At 45.8% G+C, this 25,769-nt stretch overlaps 1 protein-coding gene across 1 annotated transcript in view; it reads left to right on the top strand.

Moving 5' to 3' along the window:
* Positions 1–9,608: 9,608 nt before the first annotated feature.
* pappa2 (pappalysin 2) overlaps positions 9,609–25,769 on the top strand; it is a 416,790-nt gene continuing 400,629 nt past the window's right edge. The window contains exon 1 of the mRNA XM_043700014.2: positions 9,609–10,321. Within this exon, the coding sequence (XP_043555949.2) occupies positions 9,802–10,321 (520 nt within the window). The 5' untranslated portion in view covers positions 9,609–9,801. The remainder of the gene's footprint in view (positions 10,322–25,769) is intronic.

The raw sequence follows: 25,769 nt of genomic DNA, 5'->3' as shown, positions 1-25,769 counted from the left end.
CTCATCCATGGGCCTGGTCCACTTCACATGTAGTCTCTTTCTAAACACAAGTTGGGAGTGCGACCAGAGACAGAGCGGAGCTGGTTGAAACTTGTTGGCAGTGAATATGCAACAATTAGGTACTGACCTCTCTTTGGAACTAGCTGATCAACTGTCGGGTTTTCCATTTTGGATCTCACATATCAATAGTTTTAGTTTTTAAAGACCTCTTGTTCCTTTGCCAACTGTTCCCATTTCTATGCTATTTCCTTCTTTGCCAAGTTCACTTTTCATCAGGTTGTACAACCTTTTGCATTTTTGATGCATTTCTGTGCTGTGGACCTTTGCATTATTCCATCTGTTAATTGGGAAGTAGTTTGCGGGTTATCTAAGCCATTAACCCTCCCTGTGAATGATGTATCTGTTATTCTCCTCCCTGTAATATTTGTGAACTCTTCCTCTTAGAACACCTCCTAGCTTTATGTTCTAATCAGGTGTATACCCATCCATAGCTTTAATCTGTCTCTTCTTTTTACAGACACTAACTGTACAAAAATGAATCATAAAGTGGTGCAGCACTGATAAGGATGATCTGGACCAATGTTGACTCTTTGTTGGAGCTAATCAATTAATCCCACACTCCTGTTTTTCCTCCACAACTCTGCAAATGATTTCCACTTAAATATTTATCCAATTCTCTTTTAAATTCTCTATTGAATTTGTTTCTGCCACTCTTTAAAGTAATGCATCTGGTCATCTTATGTATATATCTAATGCTTTATGGTTTCTGTTTTTGATTTCTACTGTTAAATTTAATTTATGCAGTATCAGCCAAATTAGCTGGGAGTGGTAGGTATGGGGGAGGGTGTGGTCTGTCAAAAGATTTGGTGGATAAAATATATCAATTATTACCTCTAGAATTGCTTGTTCATTTGCAACTACTGTCCTTTTGTCCCCAAGTCAACTATTTACCTCCATGTGTCTCAGAACTTCAAAGAAAAAATGTGCATTTGTGGAGCATCTTTCAAAACCTCAGGATGCCCTCAGACCACTTTATGGCCAAATAATTTTGAAGTATAGTTGCTGTTGTAATATAAGAGAATGTAACAGCTATCTTGTGCACAGAATAGCTATGGGATAAATGATTGGAAGTATGTTTTACTGATGTTAGTCATGGCATAAAGAACGGCCAGATTACCTAGAAGATATATACCAAAAGTTTTCTGAGGAGGTGACAAAGCTGATCGATGAGGGTAGAGCAGTGGATGTTGACTACATGGATTTTAGTAAGGCTTTCAACAAGGTCCCTCATGTTAGGCTCATCCAGAAAATTAAGATGCATGGGATCCACAGTTACTTGGCTGGATGGATGCAGAATTGGCTTGCCCATAGAAGGCAGTGGATAATGATAGAAAATTGTTTTTCAGGTTGGAGTGTTCTGCAGGGATCCATATGGGGATCTGTGCTGTTTGTGACATATATAAATGACTTGGATTAAAATGTAGATGGGTTAGTTAGTAATATTACAGCTGAGACAAAGATCGGGAGTTGTGGATAGTGTAGAAGGTTGTCAAAGGGTACAGCAGGATATAGATCAATTGCAGATATCAGCGAAGAAATGGCAGATGGAGTTTAATCCATGTAAATGTGCAGTGCAACACTGTGGGAAATCAAATGTTAAGGCAAATGATACAGTTAATGGCAGGGCCCTGAAAAGCACTGATGTACAGAGGGATCTTGGGGTTCAAGACCATAGCTCCCTGAAAGTGGCCACACAAGTAGATAGGGTGATGAAGAAGGTTTATGGCATGCTTGTCTTTATTGGTCAGGGAATTGAGTACAAGAGGCAAGATGTCATGTTGCAGCTTTATAAGACCTTGGTTAGGCCATACATAGAGTACTGCATTACAGGAAAAATGTGGAGGCTTTGGAGAGGGTGCAGAAGAGGTTTACCAGGACGCTGCCTGGATTAGAGGGTATGAGCGAGAAGGAGAGACTATGAAAACTTGGGTTGTTTTCTCTGAAATGGCGGAGGCTGAGGGGAGACCTGATAGAAGTCTATAAAATTACGGGATGCATAGATAGAGTTTATGGTCAGAATCTTCTTCCCAGAGTTGAAATGTCTAATACTAGTGGTCATGCAATTAAGGTGAGAGGGGAAAGTTCAAAGGATATGTGAGAGGCAAGTTTTTTTACACAGAGTGGTAGGAGTGTGGAACATTCTACCAGGGGTGGTGGCAGATACAATAGGGGTGTTTAAGGTGATTTTAGATAAGCACATGAATATGCAAGGAGTGGAGGGATATGGATGAAGGGCAGGCCGAAGGGATTAGTTTAATTTAGCGTCATGTTTAGCACAACATCATGAACTGAAGGGTCCATTCCTGTGTTGTACAGTTCTATATGCTAAAAGACATAGAAATTTAGAATATGGATTAAGTGGGAACACAATATGGACAAAAGGAATGATATGTTCGAAGGAATACGTCAAAAGAAATGAGAGTGAAGATCGAAGTGGAAGGTGTCACAATGGAACCAGTCAGTACAGTGTCAAATTAGGTGAATAACAACAGATGACGGCAGATATGATGAGGAAGGTAGATGAAGGATAGACATAGCCAGGAATAAATTTGTGAATATGAAGGACGTGTTAACAAGAAAATTCAAGTTTGTAACAAGGAAAAGCCCTCATAAGATGCTGCATTATATTCACTTTCCCAGAAACAATGGAAACCCGAACAGTGAGTCTTAATCTGTAGAAGAAAACAGAGGCCTTTGAAATGTGGATGCTAAGATGTATGCTAAAAAGAATCCATGTTCAGACCATGAAGAGATGTCTGAAATTGCAGGAGTGAAAAGAACTCTGAAAAAAGCAACATCCAGAAATGAAAATGTCTGTATTTTGGTCATGTGTTCAGAGCTGAAACATTACAGAGATCTCTCCTAGAGAGCAAACTGGGGGCCAGGAGGGAGAGGGGTCCACCAAGAGTAGCTGGATGATGGATAACACAGTGTGAGTGCAGATGAGCTGCAGTGGATATGTGAGGAGAATACAAGGAAGACCAGTATGACAGCAGATGTCCTGGCAGGAAGAGCTATTGATAGCAGCAGAGTACAGGGCACAATTTTCCTGCTATTCCAAGAATGTACCGAAATCTTTTGTATCTGCTTATGAGTGCAAACAGGATCTGAGTTACTATCTCATCTCAAAGTAGTACTTCCAACATTGCAGCATTGAATTATTAATTCAACATCCAGAGTGTGACTTGGACACAAAACCTAGTTAATCAGAGGTGACAGTCCTATTACAGAGCCAAGAACATGTTGATCTACAAAATTCTTCTCTCCTCATTTTTCTTCTGTCCACTGAACACATATTCAGTACGCAAGTTCGTATGGAGCTATATCTCTTTGAATGTTGTCTTGACTCCAAATTAATTGGGTTAAAATGAAGTACAGCAGATACTGGAGACCTGAATTAAAATGCTGGAAAAGCTCAACCAGCAGGTCTGGTAACAGAAGAAATGGATTTAATAATATTGGTTGGCTTATTTGAGGAGTTAAATAGCCTTATTCCATTCCATAACTTGTGAACATATATATTCACGTGATGTTTTGCTATATGATCCTTTGGTTATATAGTATTGCAACTGGTTGTGATCTTTCATGTCCAGAATTTCATTGCATGCTAGCACATTATGTTCCATGAGATAAAAATGCTCTCACAGTGATTTTCAAGAAACATAATACATGTTCAGCTTCTTCACAGGCAACTTCGCTCAATGACATTGAGGTAGACTTGTTTCTTTACAAACCTTTTATAACCTCCATTTATCCATTGTGAGCTGCTAAACTAAGTATTCAGGATCTGGAGGTTTTGGAGTGGTGAAACTGCACTCTGCTGGTGACAAACATGTTAATATGTTAGAATATCCTTTCACAGTCTGCTACATTACTGAAGTATAATTTCAAGTCGCTTGTTTTACTGGGTAGGAAATTATAGTGACTCACTCTATATTACAGAACAATTGTAGAATAGGATGGTTAGGAAACACTGTTAGGAACAAGTGGGTTAATATTTGACAATCTTGTCTTACATCTCTCTGCCCATGATTTATCTAAAGACAGTAACCCACAGCTCCCCCCGCCCACCTTTTAAGTAAAGGAGAAGAGATTGTTTTGAGTGTTTTTTTGCTATTAGCACGATCAAAAAATTCCATAAATTGATAAAGCTTTTAATAGAAATCATTTTTGGCAATTCAGTGAATTGCACTTAGTGGAACATGAGTCTGTAGAGGTCATTAATTATGTAAAGTTATTTTAATTCACCTTGTCTTTTCCATAAATGTGTGCAAATGTGAAAAAAACGTACAAGAAGCTATCACAACAGTGTCAATATATTTTCCTGAGGTGTTTTGCAATGATTCACAGTTGAATGATTTCCTCAACATTCTATCATTCTGGTTCACATCACAGGTGGCAGGCAGTAAGTGAAGGAGAGTTAATTTGTTCTAAATTAACTGAAACACAAAGTTTGACAAGAGTGGACTATTTTTCCGACAGGTGATAACATATCCAATGGCAGAATGAAGTTCTCTAACTTTTGATTCAGGACTAATTGCACAGTGAGTCTGTTTTGTTGAATTGGCACGGGTTTTTCTTTTAAACACAATTTGTGAGCTTCTATTGTGAAAGATGCTTTCTAATTCTCACTCCTTGTGATATCATCCTTCATGGATATTGTCCTGGTCCACATACTGTTCTGTTGAACAGCCTGCTGAAAATTTCTGTGGTTTCTTATTATTAGATAGGATGTAGATGTTGCTGGCAAGGCAAACATTTGTTGCCCGTGCTTAACTGCCTTTGAATTGAATAACTCACTAAACAATTTCAAAAGGTCATTAAGAATTAATCCCATTGCTGTAAGTTTTGAGTCAGAGATGGGGACTTACAATTCAGCTTTCTCTGCACATTATGGGCAGTTGTGAAATGTAAAGTGAGACACTATGGTGATGACTTTGGCAGCATTTCTGTGATATGACATTATAGCATGATGTTCCCAACTGTGGGGGCCACTGACCATCCTGAACAAAGGAAGTAATCTCAATGTCGGGAGAACAGGATATTCCTCCAACTTTTTTCTTACACTGATTAGATTAGATTAGATTAGATTAGATTAGATTAGATTACAGTGTGGATACAGGCCCTTCGGCCCAACAAGTCCACACCGACCCGCCGAAGCGCAACCCACCCATACCCCTACATTTACCCCTTACCTAACACTACGGGCAATTTAGCATGGCCAATTCACCTGACCTGCACATCTTTGGACTGTGGGAGGAAACCGGAGCACCCGGAGGAAACCCACGCAGACACGGGGAGAATGTGCAAACTCCACACAGTCAGTCGCCTGAGGCGGGAATTGAACCGGGGTCTCAGGCGCTGTGAGGCAGCAGTGCTAACCACTGTGCCACCGTGCCGCCCATGTATGGTTTAAGGCTGGTAAAATATAAAGCAGTATAAAATCTCCTCAAGTCTACCTCTCTAGTAAACTGCCTCAATTACAAGTTCAAGAAAATGGTGCTTGTGTGGTGCTCACTTCCCCTGTTTCTAAGAAAGTGCAAACATGTGCTAAAATATGGGCTGTTTCACAGGGAAAAGTCGCTGCAGCAAAAAAAAAGTGCATTGACACTACACAAAGTCATGTTAGAAAGGATCATCAGAGAGGGTAGCAACCTTTGTATCATCAGTTTATGTTGCATTCAAAACAGATAGTCAAGTGTGCCAATCCATTAGACTGGAAATGTGTTGCTGGAAAAGCGCAGCAGGTCAGGCAGCATCTAGGGAACAGGAGAATCGACGTTTCGGGCATTAGCCCTTACTGCCCAGTCTAAGCACAGTTGACCATCAATACTATAATGTTTCTGGAGGCTGATCCAGGTCAATATAAATTAAGTTGATCTGAATTCCTTACAATTCGTTGTTTCTGAGAAATTTTATTTTCTCCTATGTTACAGTAATGCATCAAGGAATGTCTGTAGGTGAGCCAGGACAGTGACAGAGTCCACAGCTTGTTAATGCAAGCAGATACGGATCCAGCAACTCGCACTCTTTGCACTGATGATAACAAGGGGATTTAATGACTACTGAACCTGTTGCATTGCCAAATTATCCACTTATATACAGTGGGATGGACAAATTGAAACTGGAGTTCCTCCAGTGTCAAGCCTCCTACTGCGTCAGTAAGTCTTCAAATGGTGATTTGGCAGTACCGCAGATGCACTAGGTTTTGGAAGCGTTCATACGAGAGTCCTGTGGGACGGCTTGCTTCAGACAGTTTGTGTACAGTACCTTGGCTGAATCTAGAGTGAAAGTCAGATTTATTCCACAGACAGGCCTGCGGAGGAATAATGAGCTTTCCTTTGATTATTAACCTGCTTCATTCAACTTGGGGTTACAGAAGCTGTGTGAGAGAGAGCTGATGGGGAGCATCTGATCCATCTGAAGGCTTGAACTTCACCAAGTCACAGTCCAACCCCTTTGTGTGTTGAGCTGACGTATAATCAAATGTTTCTTCGCTGCTTTAATCAACACACTTGGAGGTAACCCTTAAAGCCGCTCTTTTGTCATCACCACGCAAACAGTATCCCTTTGCCATTGGACAAACCTATACAGCAGTGACAGGGAAATGTGTCAGTGGGATAGATGTTGTGGAACAAACCGATTGATACAATAGATAACAGATTTAATTCCTGGTCCATGCTGACTTGAATCAAATGATGATGCAGTTGGGCCCTTTTCCTTCAATCACCATCTAACCTAATTTGCAGATGTTGACACAGCTTCTGCCTCACACACTGGCTCTAACAATGGATTTCAGAGCCTTTTCATCTTGCATGCAGGAAGATTCTTACCTGTTCTCTGATCTAAATCTCTTTATTTCATCCAATATCGTGGTCCTTCACGCTCGAACCATAACTGGAATTGTCAGTTTTCCATCCATTTGCATTGGTGATTTGAAACACCTCGATTAGGTCGCACTGTAAGCTTCTCCCTGCTGGTGAAATCTTCACACTTGGCTATAGGATGCGCCTGTGTCAAGATGCATTAGTTCACAGCTGGCCTCACTGTGTTGAAAATAGCACCTGGCTCTCCTTTCAGCTCTTTACCCCTCTCAAAATCGACAGACTGGGAAACCTTACAGCACTGCAGCCCTGCTTTTCAGCTCTCGCAGTGGCTATGATGGGCTGCCCATTTGAAGGTGATTTGGATTGCTAATTTTTGGACACACACACACACACACACCGGCAGACAACCCATTATAACAAAGGAACATAATGAATAGAAGAAGACCATTGGCCCCTTGAGCTGCTGTGCTGGTACACTAGATCTCTGCTAGTCATCTACCTCAACGGCCATTTGTCCATCCTTCTCCCATGCAATCCTTCATATCTAGAAAGCTACCAATCATTGATTTGAACATGTTCACTGATGGAACCTCTGGCAGCGAAGAACTGCAAAAATTCACCACCCTCTGAATGAGTCACCATCGTCCTCCTCTCAGTCCTAACCCTGTTATTGTGAGGGTGTCTCCAGAACCCCGGGCCAGGTATTGCGTCTCCCTTGTCCCAGCTCTCTGACAGTTTTATTTCAGTGTTAATATTTCAGTGGGGTCACCTACTACTGCTGTGAACTCTCAAGTGCTGCAAGTTAAGTCCTGGTCGTCAGATCTCTTAAGTGCAATTTCTCAGAAGAAACGGGGAGCACTACCAATGTATTCAGTCCCCCTAGCTCAGCAAAGCTGTTAGCCGAAGGCCTCTGGGGTCTCATCGTCAATCCGGAGGTGCTTGGGAACCTGAATCCTGGGCCAATAAGTCAGCAGATCAGCAATTGCACTTGTTTTCGTAACGGTTGTAGGAGCGATGTTGAATCTGGCTGCTGATTTATTTATTTCTCTCTCTCTCTCTCTCTCCCAGCCCCCAACCCCCTCCGAAGTTCAGTTTCTGAGGGCTTGAAGCAAAAAGCTACCACAGCCCCTCGGCTGGGAATGCTCACGTTCCCACGTTTGTTTGTCTATAACTCCGAAACCCTGAAGGCAGGAACAGTGTCCAAGTTCAATCCGGGCCGCGTTACCGCCTCCCACTGCGGGCAGCTCGTACCCAGAAGGGGCCCCCCAGGCCACAGTACTGGCTGCCAATCCATTCTGCTCTGACCGCCAAAGATGTGCTCGCTGATGGGGGCTTCAACTCCCGTTTTAAAGGCGACTCGCTGCCCGGGAGAGGGCGCGACCTTTCAATTCACCCCCCTCCAGCCTCCCTGCCCCCCTCCCCCCCGCCTCCAAAAACACGCAATCCGGATGAATAACAAAACAATCTCTCTCTCTCTCACACACACACATATATATATTAAAACACAGTCGGCATTCGTTTTGAAAACAAACAAAAAAAGAGACAGTGCTTAAGTCAAAGCCAGGGAGGGAGGGATCCAGGAGGAATGATGATCTGGGGGAGACTCACACCTTATTGCAGGGGGCAAGGCAGGTGGGTATTATTTACTACAGCTCCGTTGGTTTGACCGGATCCAGTATCAGAGAATTGTGAACACATTCGTATACAAGTCACGGGGCGTCTGGTATTATTGTATCCGCGCTGGATACAATGTATCTAAATGTATCCATATTATGAGGTTGTACCTACAGCCCTGCAAATGTATCAATTTTATGTGTGTATTGTGTCAGCTGGTGTATCGAAGTATACATATGGTTGTATGAACAGTATTTGTGTGTGTATGTATTGATATTGGTGACCATATTCTGTAAGGGTGTAGCTATCGCTGTTTCTATTACCCCCCCCCCCCCCCTTCCGTTCTCTGTGGGTCGAGAGAATTGACTCGAAAGTTGAAAACGGTGCACGCAAAACTGCCGTGGAATTGTGCAGGGAGTGGGGGTCGCCCCACAAGCGCGCCCCGGGTTCAAAGAGGATGATGGTGTGGTGTGGTGTATGTATGAGGTTGGGGCACTTCCGACAACTCATTTGACATCAGGAAGAATTTGCAAGTGTCACCCCGAGTGACCCGGGCCCCTTATAGGCAAACTTATCTGGGGAGGGTGTGTGTGAGGCGAGCTGTGTAATGCAAGGGAGGTCTGACAATCCAGGATTGTAGAGGGTGAGGTAGGGGTCTGTTTGTTTACATCTGCCACCCCCCCCCTCCCCCTCCCCCTCCCCATTTCTGTTGCACCAAGTTGAATCTCAGTCTGTTGCTGTTTACCATCCGACCGGCATATCCCACCCTCCCCAGCCCTCACTTTTCCCTCGCGGATCACATGATGTTTTATAAAGAGATACAAACCCACCACCAGCTCCCCCTCCCCTCTCTTTTCTTTTTAAAGAAAATAACAAAACCTCACTGGAACAATGGAGGGTAGATGTGTAGAGATGCCAAGGACATGTGTGCAGGGGTGGGGGGTGGGAGGGGGGATAGCCGCGTTCAGGGTGCAGAATGCAGAGAATTGGGAGGACAGGACACGGTATAAAAAGAGGGAACCTGCACTAGGGAGAGCAATACTAGAAGTGAGAGGGATAGCGAACAACAGGACCTGTTCACTGTTTGGCATTGCAAAGCCAGCAATGTGCACATTACTCAAACAGTGAGAGTTCTGTTCTCAAGGCAAGGGCGAGTTTAACATTAAAACTGCAATTTATTTTAAAGGACAATTGTTTTTTGCAAGTTTTATTTTTGAAAGTTTTAGCCGGTTGTCATTTACCTGGGGTGTTTTTGTTTTGCTTTTTGTTCCCCCCCCCCGTCCCCCGAGGGGTGGTCGCCATGCCGTCCCTCACACTGCTACTTGTGCTCAGTACCTTAGTGGAGCTCTGGCCACTCTGCCCGGTCCGGGCCAGCCCGCACTGGCGCTACAAGCGAGCGCTGGTGTCCCGCGCGGAGAGGCGGCGGAGCGGCCCAGGGGAGGAGCGCTGCTGGACGGCGGAGCGAGGAGGCAGGAGCCCCCGGCGGCGGCGGCAGCAGCAGGAGCAGGAGGTGGTGCGAGCGGGAGACGGGCAGCGGGGAGCTCCGTGGAGCCCGTCCCCACCCTGGGCTCCGGATCACGGGCAGTCCCGGGGAGGAGGCGGCGCCGGGGATAGCAGCTCGACCCCGGGAGGCTGCAGCCGCGCTGCCCGGCGCTCCGGAGCGGCAGGATGTGAACCCCTGGCCGGCACCGTCCTCTACCTCTCCGGGGGCAAGGAGCGCCTGAAGCCGCGGCGAGAGGTCAGCATCCCCCGGGGACCATTCACCGCCGACATGTGGCTGAAGCCGGAGGGAGGTCAGAACAACCCGGCAGTAGTGGCAGGTAAGGACAGGGGGTAAACTTCCAACACAGCGCTTGGAACTAACCGCCCCCCCCCCCCCCCCAGCACCTTTATTTACTCATCCACAGGACTGCGGGAGGCGCCGACTGAGCCAGCAACTGTTCCTGCATCGCTTGTCTCTCATGACCAATCACTCAAGCGCAGGGCCACAAACATCACCTGTATCCAAGCCCACGGAACTGTACCCTCTCGGTCACCTGTGACCAAACACACGGAGCTGTACCCTCTCGGTCACCTGTGACCAAACACACGGAGCTGTACCCTCTCGGTCACTTGTGACCAAACACACGGAGCTGTACTCTCTCGGTCACCTGTGACCAAACACACGGAGCTGTACCCTCTCGGTCACCTGTATCCAAGCCCACGGAGCTGTACCCTCTCGGTCACCTGTATCCAAACACACGGACCTGTACCCTCTTGGTCACCTGTGACCAAACACACGGAGCTGTACCCTCTCGGTCACCTGTATCCAAACACACGGACCTGTACCCTCTTGGTCACCTATATCCAAACACACGGAGCTGTACCCTCTCGGTCACCTGTATCCAAACACACGGACCTGTACCCTCTCGGTCACCTATATCCAAACACACGAAGCTGTACCCTCTCGGTCACCTGTAACCAAACACACGGAGCTGTACCCTCTCGGTCACCTGTATCCAAACACACGGAGCTGTACCCTCTCGGTCACCTGTATCCAAACACACGGAGCTGTACCCTCTCGGTCACCTGTAACCAAACACACGGAGCTGTACCCTCTCGGTCACCTGTAACCAAACACACGGAGCTGTACCCTCTCGGTCACCTGTATCCAAACACACGGAGCTGTACCCTCTCGGTCACCTGTGACCAAACACACAGAGCTGTACCCTCTCGGTCACCTGTATCCAAACACACGGAGCTGTACCCTCTCGGTCACCTGTAACCAAACACACGGAGCTGTACCCTCTCGGTCACCTGTAACCAAACACACGGAGCTGTACCCTCTCGGTCACCTGTAACCAAACACACGGAGCTGTACCCTCTCGGTCACCTGTAACCAAGCACACGGAGCTGTACCCTCTCGGTCACCTGTAACCAAGCACACGGAGCTGTACCCTCTCGGTCACCTGTAACCAAACACACGGAGCTGTACCCTCTCGGTCACCTGTAACCAAACACACGGAGCTGTACCCTCTCGGTCACCTGTAACCAAACACACTGAGCTGTACCCTCTCGGTCACCTGTAACCAAACACACGGAGCTGTACCCTCTCGGTCACCTGCAACCAAACACACGGAGCTGTACCCTCTCGGTCACCTGTAACCAAACACACGGAGCTGTACCCTCTCGGTCACCTGTAACCAAACACACGGAGCTGTACCCACTCGGTCACCTGTATCCAAACACACGGAGCTGTACCCACTCGGTCACCTGTAACCAAACACACGGAGCTGTACCCTCTCGGTCACCTGTATCCAAACACACGGAGCTGTACTCTCTCGGTCACCTGTATCCAAACACACGGAGCTGTACCCTCTCGGTCACCTGTAACCAAACACACGGACCTGTACCCACTCGGTCACTTGTGACCAAACACACGGAGCTGTACCCTCTCGGTCACCTGTAACCAAACACACGGAGCTGTACCCACTCGGTCACCTGTGACCAAACACACGGACCTGGACCCTGTCGGTCACCTGTAACCAAACACACGGAGCTGTACTCTCTCGGTCACCTGTAACCAAACACACGGACCTGGACCCTGTCGGTCACCTGTGACCAAACACACGGACCTGGACCCTCTCGGTCACCTGTGACCAAACACACGGAGCTGTACCCTCTCGGTCACCTGTGACCAAACACACGGACCTGGACCATGTCGGTCACCTGTAACCAAACACACGGACCTGTACCCTCTCGATCACCTGTAACCAAGCACACGGAGCTGTACCCTCTCGGTCACCTGTATCCAAGCACACGGAGCTGTACCCTCTCGGTCACCTGTAACCAAACACACGGAGCTGTACCCTCTCGGTCACCTGTAACCAAACACACGGAGCTGTACCCTCTCGGTCACCTGTGACCAAACACACGGATCTGGACCATGTCGGTCACCTGTAACCAAGCACACGGACCTGGACCCTGTCGGTCACCTGTAACCAAACACACGGACCTGTACCCTCTCGATCACCTGTAACCAAGCACACGGAGCTGTACCCTCTCGGTCACCTGTATCCAAGCACACGGAGCTGTACCCTCTCGGTCACCTGTAACCAAACACTCGGACCTGTACCCTCTTGATCACCTGTAACCAAACACTCGGACCTGTAACCTCTCGGTCACCTGTAACCAAACACACGGAGCTGTACCCACTCGGTCACCTGTGACTAAACACATGGAGCTGTACCCTCTCGGTCACCTGTAACCAAACACACGGACCTGTACCCTCTCGGTCACCTGTAACCAAACACACGGAGCTGTACCCACTCGGTCACTTGTGACCAAACATACGGAGCTGTACCCTCTCGGTCACCTGTAACCAAACACACGGACCTGGACCCTGTCGGTCACCTGTAACCAAACACACGGACCTGTACCCTCTCGATCACCTGTAACCAAGCACACGGAGCTGTACCCTCTCGGTCACCTGTATCCAAGCACACGGAGCTGTACCCTCTCGGTCACCTGTAACCAAACACACGGACCTGGACCCTGTCGGTCACCTGTAACCAAACACACGGACCTGTACCCTCTCGATCACCTGTAACCAAGCACACGGAGCTGTACCCTCTCGGTCACCTGTATCCAAGCACACGGAGCTGTACCCTCTCGGTCACCTGTAACCAAACACTCGGACCTGTACCCTCTTGATCACCTGTAACCAAGCACACGGAGCTGTACCCTCTCGGTCACCTGTATCCAAGCACACGGAGCTGTACCCTCTCGGTCACCTGTAACCAAACACTCGGACCTGTACCCTCTTGATCACCTGTAACCAAACACACGGACCTGTAACCTCTCGGTCACCTGTAACCAAACACACGGAGCTGTACCCACTCGGTCACCTGTGACTAAACACATGGAGCTGTACCCTCTCGGTCACCTGTAACCAAACACTCGGACCTGTACCCTCTTGATCACCTGTAACCAAGCACACGGAGCTGTACCCTCTCGGTCACCTGTATCCAAGCACACGGAGCTGTACCCTCTCGGTCACCTGTAACCAAACACTCGGACCTGTACCCTCTTGATCACCTGTAACCAAACACACGGACCTGTAACCTCTCGGTCACCTGTGACCAAACACACGGACCTGTACCCTCTCGATCACCTGTAACCAAGCACACGGAGCTGTACCCTCTCGGTCACCTGTATCCAAGCACACGGAGCTGTACCCTCTCGGTCACCTGTAACCAAACACACGGACCTGGACCCTGTCGGTCACCTGTAACCAAACACACGGACCTGTACCCTCTCGATCACCTGTAACCAAGCACACGGAGCTGTACCCTCTCGGTCACCTGTATCCAAGCACACGGAGCTGTACCCTCTCGGTCACCTGTAACCAAACACACGGACCTGTACCCTCTCGATCACCTGTAACCAAGCACACGGAGCTGTACCCTCTCGGTCACCTGTATCCAAGCACACGGAGCTGTACCCTCTCGGTCACCTGTAACCAAACACTCGGACCTGTACCCTCTTGATCACCTGTAACCAAACACACGGACCTGTAACCTCTCGGTCACCTGTAACCAAACACACGGAGCTGTACCCACTCGGTCACCTGTGACTAAACACATGGAGCTGTACCCTCTCGGTCACCTGTAACCAAACACACGGACCTGTACCCTCTCGGTCACCTGTAACCAAACACACGGAGCTGTACCCACTCGGTCACTTGTGACCAAACATACGGAGCTGTACCCTCTCGATCACCTGTGACCAAACACACGGACTTGTACCCTCTCGGTCACCTGTGACCAAACACACGGAGCTGTACCCTCTCGGTCACCTGTATCCAAACACACGGAACTGTACCCTCTCGGTCACCTGTATCCAAACACACGGAGCTGTACCCTCTCGGTCACCTGTGACCAAACACATGGAGCTGTACCCTCTCGATCACCTGTATCCAAGCCCACGGAACTGTACCCTCTCGGTCGCCTGTATCCAAGCCCACGGAACTGTACCCTCTCGGTCACCTGTATCCAAGCCCACGGAGCTGTACCCTCTCGGTCACCTGTAACCAAACACACGGAGCTGTACCCTCTCGGTCACCTGTATCCAAACACACGGAGCTGTACCCTCTCGGTCACCTGTGACCAAACACACGGAACTGTACCCTCTCGGTCACCTGTGACCAAACACACGGAGCTGTACCCTCTCGGTCACCTGTAACCAAACACACGGAGCTGTACCCACTCGGTCACCTGTGACCAAACACACGGAGCTGTACCCTCTCGGTCACCTGTGTCCAAACACACGGAGCTGTACCCTCTCGGTCACCTGTATCCAAACACACGGAGCTGTACCCTCTCGGTCACTTGTGACCAAACACACGGAGCTGTACCCTCTCGGTCACCTGTATCCAAACACACGGAGCTGTACCCTCTCGATCACCTATGACCAAACACACGGAGCTGTACCCTCTCGGTCACCTGTAACCAAACACACGGACCTGTTTCCTCTCAGTCACCTGTAACCAAACACACGGCGCTGTACCCTCTTGATCACCTGTGACCAAACACACGGAGCTGTACCCTCTCGGTCACCTGTAACCAAACACACGGAGCTGTACCCTCTCGGTCACCTGTAACCAAGCACACGGAGCTGTACCCTCTCGGTCACCTGTAACCAAACACACGGACCTGTACCCTCTTGATCACCTGTGACCAAACACACGGAGCTGTACCCTCTCGGTCACCTGTAACCAAGCACACGGAGCTGTACCCTCTCGGTCACCTGTAACCAAGCACACGGAGCTGTACCCTCTTGGTCACCTGTAACCAAGCACACGGAGCTGTACCCTCTCGGTCACCTGTAACCAAGCACAGGGAGCTGTACCCTCTCGGTCACCTGTATCCAAGCACACGGACCTGTACCCTGTCGGTCACCTGTAACCAAACACACGGAGCTGTACCCTCTCGGTCACCTGTATCCAAACACATGGACCTGTGCTTTCTTGGTCTCCTGTGACCAAACACATGGGCTTGTACCCACTCGTTTGCCTGTAATCTGGCTTGTTCACCTGTACCCAAACACCTACACCCATATCCTCTCCACTGCCTGTAACCCTGCACCCAGATCTGTACCTTTTTTCTCACCTGCACCGAATACACTCTAGTACCAGCCTTGCCATTGGCACCAAGTACACATCGACATCTCTGCAATTATAACTGCACAACTGAGCTGTCACAATACTTTATACCGAATATGCAGCAATACCTGTTTGTTTTGTGTCATTTGTATTAACATACAGGCATACCTTGAGCTCTTGTGCCATCTCTTGCACACTGCTTGTTCCATCCCTCTCATAAACCTGTGCCATCCCATTACTTGTTCCACACCTGTACTGTGTGGCACAAGGATGAAAAATACTCCTACATTTGTACCATTTTAAACCCTCATATCAAATATTAGCAGCTGTACCTTTCCCAGTCATGTGTACCAAATATTGACCCATGCTTTTCCACCTTCAGCAAATCATCAATTTCCATACCTTACAGTAAATATAGAGCCAACCTTGTAGCATCCCCTTAAAATGTATACATTTTGAAATGTAACATTGCAAATAGTTATCCCATGAACACATCAAGCCATGTACCATCTGTACTCTGTGTCCCAAGTATATACACTGATGCAGCTTTCTGCACGTCTGTCCATGTTTTGTCAAATTCTGTAAGGACTATGGGCAGCTCTCTCTATTTGAGAGAGGTAAGTAGTTACAGAATGATGAGCTGCATTCCACACTGTGTATTGCTGACCAGGAACCTGGTCCCCTCTTGCTGTTTGCATTTGATCTGTGGGAAAGGTTACACGATCCTTAATCTGAATGGCCTTGACATGGATACTCCCAAAGTGGCCACCAAGTCCCAGGATAGCTCTAGACCTAGATTTTCTCCCTCCGAGACAAGGGCCTATGAATTGGGAGTGGGCCACTCAGCCTGTTCTGCCATTCACTGACATCATTGCAAAACTGTATAACCTCAAATCCGCATTTCTACCTAACTGCCAAAAAACATTTCAGCCCTTGCCATATACCCTGTTAAGATTCCTCAGGATCTTGTATATTCCAGTTAAATTGTCTCTTGTTCTTCTAAATCCCTGTGGATTTAAGCCTATCCTGTCTGATGTTTCCACTTTCCCTACAACTGTCTCACTCCAGACATCAGTATAATTAAGCATTCTCCGAACTGCCTCCTGCCTTTAATAAGGTAACCAATAGTGTGCACAATGTTCCGGATGTGGCCTCATCAGTGCCCTGTGTAACTAAAATATAATCTCACTATTTTTATATTTAATTTCCTTTGTGATGAATTCAATTTTATTCGCTTTCCTAATTCTTTGCTCGACCCGCACACTAACCTTCTTTGATTTGTGGAAAAGTGCAAATAGTTCCTTCTGCATCTCAGTTCTACAATCTCTCATTACTTAGATAAAATATCTCTTATTAGCTTTTCCTGCTAAAACAATCTCTCATCTTCCCACATTATACTTCATTCTTCACATTTTTGCCCACTCACTTGACATAAATGTTTTTGTTGTTTTTTTTTGTCCTTTTCACAACTTACTTTGCTACTTTTCAGCACATTTTAGCTACAGCACCTTCTGTCCCTTCACCTAAGTAATTTATGTAAGTTGTAGACGGTTGATGCACCGAAGCTCTTGTTATGGCTTGACATCCTGAAAAAGGCCTATTTGAACCTACTCTCTGCTACCTGCTAGCCAGCCGTTCTTCTATCGATGCCAAAATAGTACCCTGACCCCATGAGCTTTTAATTTCTGCAATAATCTTTGTGGCACCTGATCAAATATCTTCCGCAAATCTATATTGAAAAAAAATCCACCTGTTCTGCTTTATCCACAGCACATGCTACCTCTTCAAAGAGCTCCATTAGATTGGTTAAACATGATTTCCCTTTTGCAAAGCCATGTTGACTCTGCCGGATTACCATGAACTTATCCGATTCCCCTGCCAGAACATCTTTAATAATAACTTCTAATATTTTCCCTGTGATAGATATCTGTACTTTCCCCGCTTTCTGTCTCCCTTCCCTTAAAGGGGTTACATTCACTCTCTCCTAATCTAATGGGATGTCTCTGAATCCAGGAAGTTTTTGAAAATTAAAACTATCTCGCCAGTGACTTAAAACCTGGCAATGAAATCCTTCAGGACCTGGGCACTTATCAACCTGTGGCTCAAACAATTTGCTTCTGCCAGTTCCCAGTAATTGTACTTTTCTTCAAAAATTAGGAGACAACAGATGAATTCAACAGGTATTTTGCATCAGTCTTCACTACAGACGATATAAATGACATACTGGAAGCCGCGTCAAATCAGGACATGAAAGGAAGAAAGGAACTGAATTTATTAATTGTCCAGTCTCTCTTTCTTTAAGACCAATGCTCACTTTGTTACATTTTTTCACTTTAACTATTGATCAAAACTCTTCCTATCTGTTTTCATATTTCTTGCTGGATTTCTTTCATATTTAATTTTTCCCTCCTTAATTATCTTTTGGTTGTTCTTCATTTTTTTTTTCTTTTTATATTCTGCCACCCGCCTTTACACAACTATATAATTTTTTTGTTTATTCACTCATGGGATATGGGTGTTGCTGGCTGGCCCAGCATTTATTGCCCGTGTCCTGTTGCCCTTGAGAGGCTGGTAGCGAGCTGCCTCCTTTAATCCACTGCCATCTGTGTTGTAAATTGACCCACAATGCCATTAAGGAGGGAATTCTAGAATTTTGACCCAGGACCTCCATTAGTTTGAACCTATCCTTAACAAATTTCTAAACAATCACAGATAGTAGATGTTTGTTGAAATGCATCTATACTCTGAATTCTGACACATTCCTCCCCCCACAAATATCTGTAACTGCATCACCACTAATCTATCCTGTTACTTAATTTGCTAATTTGCTTTAGCCACCTCTGCTTTAATTTCCTTAATTAAATTTCAAATACTGTTCTCCTCACCCTCACTCCGAATGTAAAATTCTATCGTACTGTGGTCACTCCTGCAAGGGACACCTTCACTATCAGATTATTAATCAATCCTGTGTCTCTGTACAATACCAGTTTTAGGACAGCGCAATCTCTGATCAGCTCTAGAACGTGCTACTGTATGAAACTATCTGAGAACATTCGTAGAATCCTTGTCTATATTACTTTGCCCTTCTGATTCTTCTAGCCCATGTGCAGATTAAAATAAGACCATAAGACATAGGAGTAGAAATTAGGCCATTCAGCCCATCGAGTCTGCTCCACCATTCAATCATGGTTGATAGGTTTCTCAAACCCATTCTCCGGTTTTCTTCCTGTAACCCTTGATCCTCTTGATACTCAAGAACCTGTCTATCTCCATCTTAAATATATTCAGTGACCTAGCCTCCACAGCTTTCTGTGGCAATGAATTCCATAGATTCACCACTCTCTGGCTGAAGAAGTTTCTCCTTATCTCCGTTCTAAAAAGTCTTCCCATTACTTTTTGGCTGTGCCTGCGGGTCCTAGTTTCTCCTACCAATGAAAACATCTTCCCAACATCTTCTCTGTCCAGGCCATTCAGTATTCTGTATGTTTCAACTATATCCCCCCACATCCTTCTAAAACATTGTGTATAGATCCGGTGTCCTGAAACATTTCTCATATGTTAAGCTTTTCATTCCTGGGTCCATCTTGTGAACCTGGTCTGAACACACTCCAGGGCCAATACATCCTTCCTGAGATATGGGGCCTAAAATTATGCACAATACTTCAGATGTGGACTGACCAGAGCCTTGGAGCCTCAGAAGTACATCCTTGCTTTTATATTCAATTCCTCTCAAAATAAATGCCATCATTTGCATTTGCATTTGCCTTCCTAACTACTGACTCAACCTGCAAGTTTACCTTGAGAGAATCCTGGACTAGAACTCCCAAGTCTCTTTGCACTTCAGACTTCTTAATTTCCTCCCCATTTAGAAAACAGTCCATGCCTCTATTCTTCCTACCAAAGTGCATGACCTCACACTTTCCCACATTGTACTCCATCTGCCACTTCTTTGCCCACTCTCCTAACCTGTCCAAATCCTTCTGCAGCCTCCCTAAATCCTCAATGCTACCTGTTCCTCTACCTATCTTTGTATTGTCTGCAAATTTAGCTAGAATGCCCTCAGTTCCTTCATCTAGATTGTTAATGTATAAAGTGAAAAGCTGTGTTTCCAACCCTGAGCCTTGCAGGATGTCACTTGTCACCGGCTACCATCTGCGAAGGACCCTTTTATCCCCACTCTCTGCTTTCCACCAGACAGCCAATCTTCTATCCATGCTAGCACCTTGCCTCTGACACCATGGGCTCTTATCTTGCTCAGTAGCCTCCTGTGTGGCACTTTGTCAAGAGCCTTCTTTAAGTCCATCTTCTCCTTGGTCTAACTTGCTCAATACTTCCTCAAATAATTCTAGTGGATGTGTCAGGCATGATGTCTCCTTGATGAAACCATACTGACTTTGCCCTGTTTTACCATACATTTCCAGTATTCAGAAATCTCATTCTTCACAATGGATTCCAGGATCTTAACCGCAACCGAGGTTAGACTAATCGGTGTGTAATTTTCCATCTCCTTTTATAAACAGGCGTGTCAATTTAGCGAGTCTTCCAGTCCTCTGGGACCCTCCCTGATTCTTGTGATCCCTGAAGAATCACCACTAACGCCTCCACTGTCCCCTCAGCTATCTCTCTTAGAACTCGAGGGAATAGTCCATCTGGTCCGGATGCTTTATCCACATTCAGGCCATTCAGTTTATCTAGCATGATTATCTCTGTCTTTCTGACAAGCTGTCATTATTTCTGCATTTATATTCCATCCCACCATCTGGTTACTTTTAGGGGACCAGTGCACTACTTCCACAGGTGATGTCTTGCCTTCATCAGTTCTTGTTTTTAGCAAAATAATTTTTGTATCTTGATTTCCTGAACTTGGATCATCCCTTTCTATTTTGTAATACCATAATTACTTAACAGAGCCACACCTCCATTTTTTCCCTGCTTTTTTTTGTCATTCCTAAATGTCTTGTACTCTTCAAGATGCAAGTTCAAATCAATATTGTCCTGCAGCCATTTCTCTGTAATGACTGTCAGTTCATGCATTTTGCATTTAACATGCATGCATTCAAAACAAGAACCTTGTGGTTTTATACTTTCTTTTTGTAAATTTCTAATTTTATTTGTTGGTCACTTTTAGATTTGTACTTTTTAATTCCTTCTCTCACTGTCTATCATTTCCCATCTTAATACCTTTCTCACCGGCCTTGAATCTACATTGAATTGCAGCACCTTGCCTCCATTATTCAGATTATAATTCTCTCTTCTCCCCTACTGATGTGGTTGGCAAAAACATCAACCCCAACCTGGTTCAGGTTCGCTGTCCCATTGCTACAGAATTCACTTTCCCAAGCACTGGTTGTCTGCTCAATGAACTGGAACCCACGTCTCCTATACCAGTATATTGATCCACATGTATACCCTTGAGTTTCCTATCCTGGTCTCTCATACAACATACCTTACAAGAATGCCACTTCCTTCATTGTACCAATCACACATCTACACTTTTACTGTCACAATCACGGGTACCAGAAGGTACACCCACATCCGTAAATCACAATACCTTGCGCCAAATCTAGCTAAACCTGAACAAACCATGCACACCTCCTCCAAGTGTGCATATGCCCACCACCTTACCAAACCTGTATCCACACCTTTTATCATTGGCCTCACTTGTATCGAGCAGCACTATCCTTGCGCCAGCACACTCTCACTTTGCCAAGTGCTGTCAAATTTAACAGAGCAGCTTTATAGGTCTAACTGCTTTGAAAAGTTAATTTTCTCGGCTCGAGTGCTGGCATTCCTAACCCAGTGTGAAAGTGAGTTTGTTGCAGTATAAAATTTGACACCTGAGCATTTCAGTCTGCTTTACAGAACTTTTGTACCTCTCTAATAGCAAATATTTCCTATCCTCTGACCAGTCCCCTTTTAATTAATATGATAAAACTTCTAATTAATATAAAGGTTTTTCACAAATATTTTGATTACTTTCACCTTATCACTGCTATCATTTCTCCGTTGATTAGAGCAACCTCTTCTTTTATCCTGGAGTCTCTTAAGAATCGAGGGAGAAATTACACGAGAGTGGATATGAGTGTGAATTCTAAAACATTTACATACAGACTTCTCTGATTAGATGCTGCAGTCAGAACTTCTAATTTACAAGTAATTGGGCAAAAAAAACTCTTGCATCAGTTTAGTACTACTTGACTTTGATATTTCTGTTCCTAATTAGGATAATCCCATCTCTGTAATCTTCATTCCCTGATTTTTGTTCTGCTTGCTCTATCAGTTGAGAATTACATCTTGCCTCTGTGTACCTGCAGTGTGGGAACAGAAAACTTTGCAGAGTGTCCTGCCTCCTCCCTAACTAATGGCATTGAGTGGTATAGTCTGTGGTTGAGTTTACTGGCACTTGCTGCCTCGGCTCTCGAGTGAAGGTTGGCCACTTGGCAGGAGATCCTGGATGTCTCTTGGCACCCATGGAAGTGTATCCCAGCCAGAGTCAGCACCGTTGTGAAAGGAGGCGGGAATATTAAGGGTGAGAAAGGGGTGAACTGAGGCCAATTTGTACATCTCCAAAGCACAGCCACTGAGTCTTTCATGTATTGATTTGTGCTGAATGTAAATGGGGAACTCTTGAATAAGCACAGTCATTTTGATCAAAAAGCAATTGCTCTTCAGCACTTTGAAACTTGCAATTTGAAACTTGTCCTCGGATTACCTCCATTGAACTGATTATTCGATGTCTGACTTAGTGGAGATCAGAGTCGAGAGGGTGGTGCTGGAAAAGCGCAGCGGGTCAGGCAGCATCTGAGGAGCAGGAGAATCGACGTTTCGGGCATTAGCCCTTCCTGATGAAGGGCTATTGCCCGAAACATCGTCTCGCCTGCTCCTCTGATGCTGCCTGACTCGCTGCAGTTTTCCAGCACCATCCTCGTGACTCTGATCTCCAGTATCTGCAGTCCTCACTGACTCCCCACTGGAGAACATCCTTTTCATGTGCCTGCATCTTTAAGAATTGGAATAAACCAGTTGGGATTCAGAAAGCCTGTAATTACTGAAATAACCCCCCAGAAGCCGTTATCCCATCACCACGTCACCCTTTATTTACGCGTGCATAGTACTTGACACTGGTCCGCTTCGTCAGAGTCAGCCAACTGAACCTCTGACCCTCCTGTATATCTGTCAGCCAGGGCTCCCTGTTTGAACCACGTTAACAGCTCCAATGAGCGAACTCATATTCTGAGTTCACCTGGGTTTGTTACAATCACTACAGCCACATACCATCCATCTATATAAGTAGACGCAAATTTCCTGCATGTCTGTAAGTACCTCTTGTGCATTCTCTCTCTCTCTCAAGAGTTACATTCTCTTCACTAGTTTAATTTGTGCTCTAATTTTCAAACTGAACCTTGCAGACAAATGCAACACAATTGAGTGCAGTCCCATTTTGACCATCAAATATCTATGTGGGTACAGGGTGCCCAGTGATGCTGGTGAGGCTTCCTCTTCTTCTTCTGGACTGCACTGACTGGGTAATATTCCTTATATCCTTCTTCAGGAGTACATTTCAGTTTAATTACTTTTTCAGATCCTGTGTTCGTCCTAATTTTTTTTTTGTGCTGTTTCCGTTTGTGATTCCTGTGCTTCTCCAGTTCAGACCTCGCAGAATCTTCAGTGCGGAAGCGGGCCATTCAGCCCATCAAGTCCATGCCAGCCCTCTGAAGAACATCCCACCCAGACCCACCTCTGTAACCCTACATTTTGCACAGCCAACCTACCTAACCTGCCCATATCTGGACACCATGGGCAATTTAGCACAGCTAATCCACTGAACCTGTACATCCTTGGGCTGTGAGGTGAAACCAGAGGACCCAGAGGAAATCCACGCAGACACTGAGAGCATGTGCAAACTCTGTGCAGACAGTTGCCCGAGGCTGGAATCGAACCTGGGTCTCTAGTGCTATATGGCAGCAGTGCGAATCACTGAGCCACCATACTGTTCCTCTTGCACTTGCCCTGTTGTTATTGGTTTAACATTGGCAGCTATAGGATGTGCAGTTCTCACCACAACCCACCTTGCTGTACCAGGCTGACCGTGTTTTTGCTCTCCATGGGATGGAGTTACTGCCACCACCCTCTGTTAGGACAGGGATCCATAGGGCTCACTTGATCTGTGAGGTGGAGGAAGACCATTTTCTAGTCTATTAGAAAAAGGCTGTTTTCTTGAAACAAGATGTTGTTTACTGCATGTTAGTAACTAAGTGCAAGTTCTACCAATGTGATTGACATTGTTCTAGAGGAGCATCTGAATGGCTGATTCAGGAGAGTAATCTGTTCTCCTGCCAAGTCTGTATGATGTCATCATACTGCATGATATTTAAGGCACTCCTCAGTATTACCCTTTTTAAAGATTCTCACATCCTTGTGTAACATTATGCCCCCCGCCAAGGTTATTTTTTTCTGTCGTTAATATTATAACTATGCTCCCTGCCTGCCTGTCAAACCCGCAGGTCTCTTACTTTGCAATTTCAGGCTGTATGGTTTCTGTCAGAACACATTCTCTTTAAAGAAAACAAAAAAATACTTAATCGTAGCGGGTCAGGTAGCATCCATCGAGAGAGAGCAAGCCAGTGGATCCAAAGAAAGGGAATTCATGGACTGCTAACAGGATGGCTTTTTGGAACAGCTTGTGATGGAGCCACAAGGGACCAGTCTATTCTGGACTTAGTGCTATGTAACGAGCTAGACTTTTTCAAGGATCTTGAAGTCAGGGAACACTTAGGAGGCAGCGATCATAATATGGTAGAGTTCAGTCTGCAGTTTGAAAGAGAGAAGGCAAAATCAGATGTAATGGTGTCACAGTTAAATAAAGGTAATTACAGGGGCATGAGAGAGGAAGTGGCGAAAATTGATTGGAAGCAGAGCCTAATGGGGAAGACAGTAGAGCAACAATAGCAGGAGTTTCTGAGTGTAATTGAGGACACAGTACAGAGGTTCATCCCAATGAAAAGAAAGATTAACCGGGGTGGGGAGTGATTAGACAACCATGGCTGATGAAGGAATTCAGGAAATATATCACACAAAAAGAGAGAGACTATAAAGAGCACTGGAAAATCAGAAGATTGAGAAGACTACAAAAACAAACAGAGGATAAGGAAGGAGCGAATCAAATATGAAGGTGAGCTAGCCAGTAATATTAGAAATGATAGTAAAAATTTCTTTCAATACATAAGAAACAAACAAGAGGCAAAAGTACAGATTGGGCTGCTCCAAATTGATGCAGGAAGGCTAGTGCTGGGAGATAAGGAAATAGCTGAAGAACTTAATAAATACTTTGTGACAGTAAGGAGAGTCAGGGGGCAGATGTGAGTATGATGGCCATTACAAAGGAAAAAGTACTTGGAAAGCTGAAAGGTCTAAAAATTGATAAATCTCCCGGCCTGGATGGGCTATATCCTAGAGTTCTGAGGGAGGTGGCTGAGGAAATAGTGGATGCATTGGTTGAAATCTTTCAAAACTCACTGGAGTCAGGGAAAGTCCCAGATGATTGAAAAATCACTGTTGTAACCCCCTTGTTCAAGAAAGGATTGAAACAAAAGATGGAAAATTTTAGGCCGATTAGCCTAACCTCAGTTGTAGGTTAAGGATGAGATTTCTAAATTCTTGGAAGTGCAGGGTTGGATTAGAACAAGTCAGCATGGGGAGGGGAGTTAGTAAGGGGAGGTCGTGCCTGACAAATCTGTTAGAATTTTTTGAAGGTGTAACAAGTTGGTTAGACCAGAGAAAGTCAGTGGAGGTTTATCTACCTAGACTTCCAAAAGGCCTTTGATAAGGTGCCTCACGGGAGGCTGCTGAGCAAGGTGCGGGCCCATGGTGTTCGAGGTGAGCTACTGGCATGGATTGAGGGTTGGCTGTCTGACAGAAGGCAGAGAGTTGGGATAAAAGGTTCGTTTTCGGAATGGCAGCCGGTGACAAGTGGGGTCCCGCAGGGTTCAGTGTTGGGGCCGCAGCTGTTCCCTTTATATATAAATGATCTGGATGAAGGGACGAGAGGCATTCTGGTGAAGTTTGCCGATATTACGAAGTTAGATGGACAGGCAGGTAGTACTGAGGAGGTGGGGAGGCTGCAGAAA

Source organism: Chiloscyllium plagiosum, unplaced genomic scaffold (genome assembly GCF_037043375.1).
Source record: "Chiloscyllium plagiosum isolate Xiang-an unplaced genomic scaffold, Cpla_swu_hap1 HiC_scaffold_9, whole genome shotgun sequence".
In the NCBI taxonomy this organism is placed as follows: Eukaryota; Metazoa; Chordata; class Chondrichthyes; order Orectolobiformes; family Hemiscylliidae; genus Chiloscyllium; species Chiloscyllium plagiosum.
This window is presented reverse-complemented; position numbering and strand designations above follow the sequence as displayed.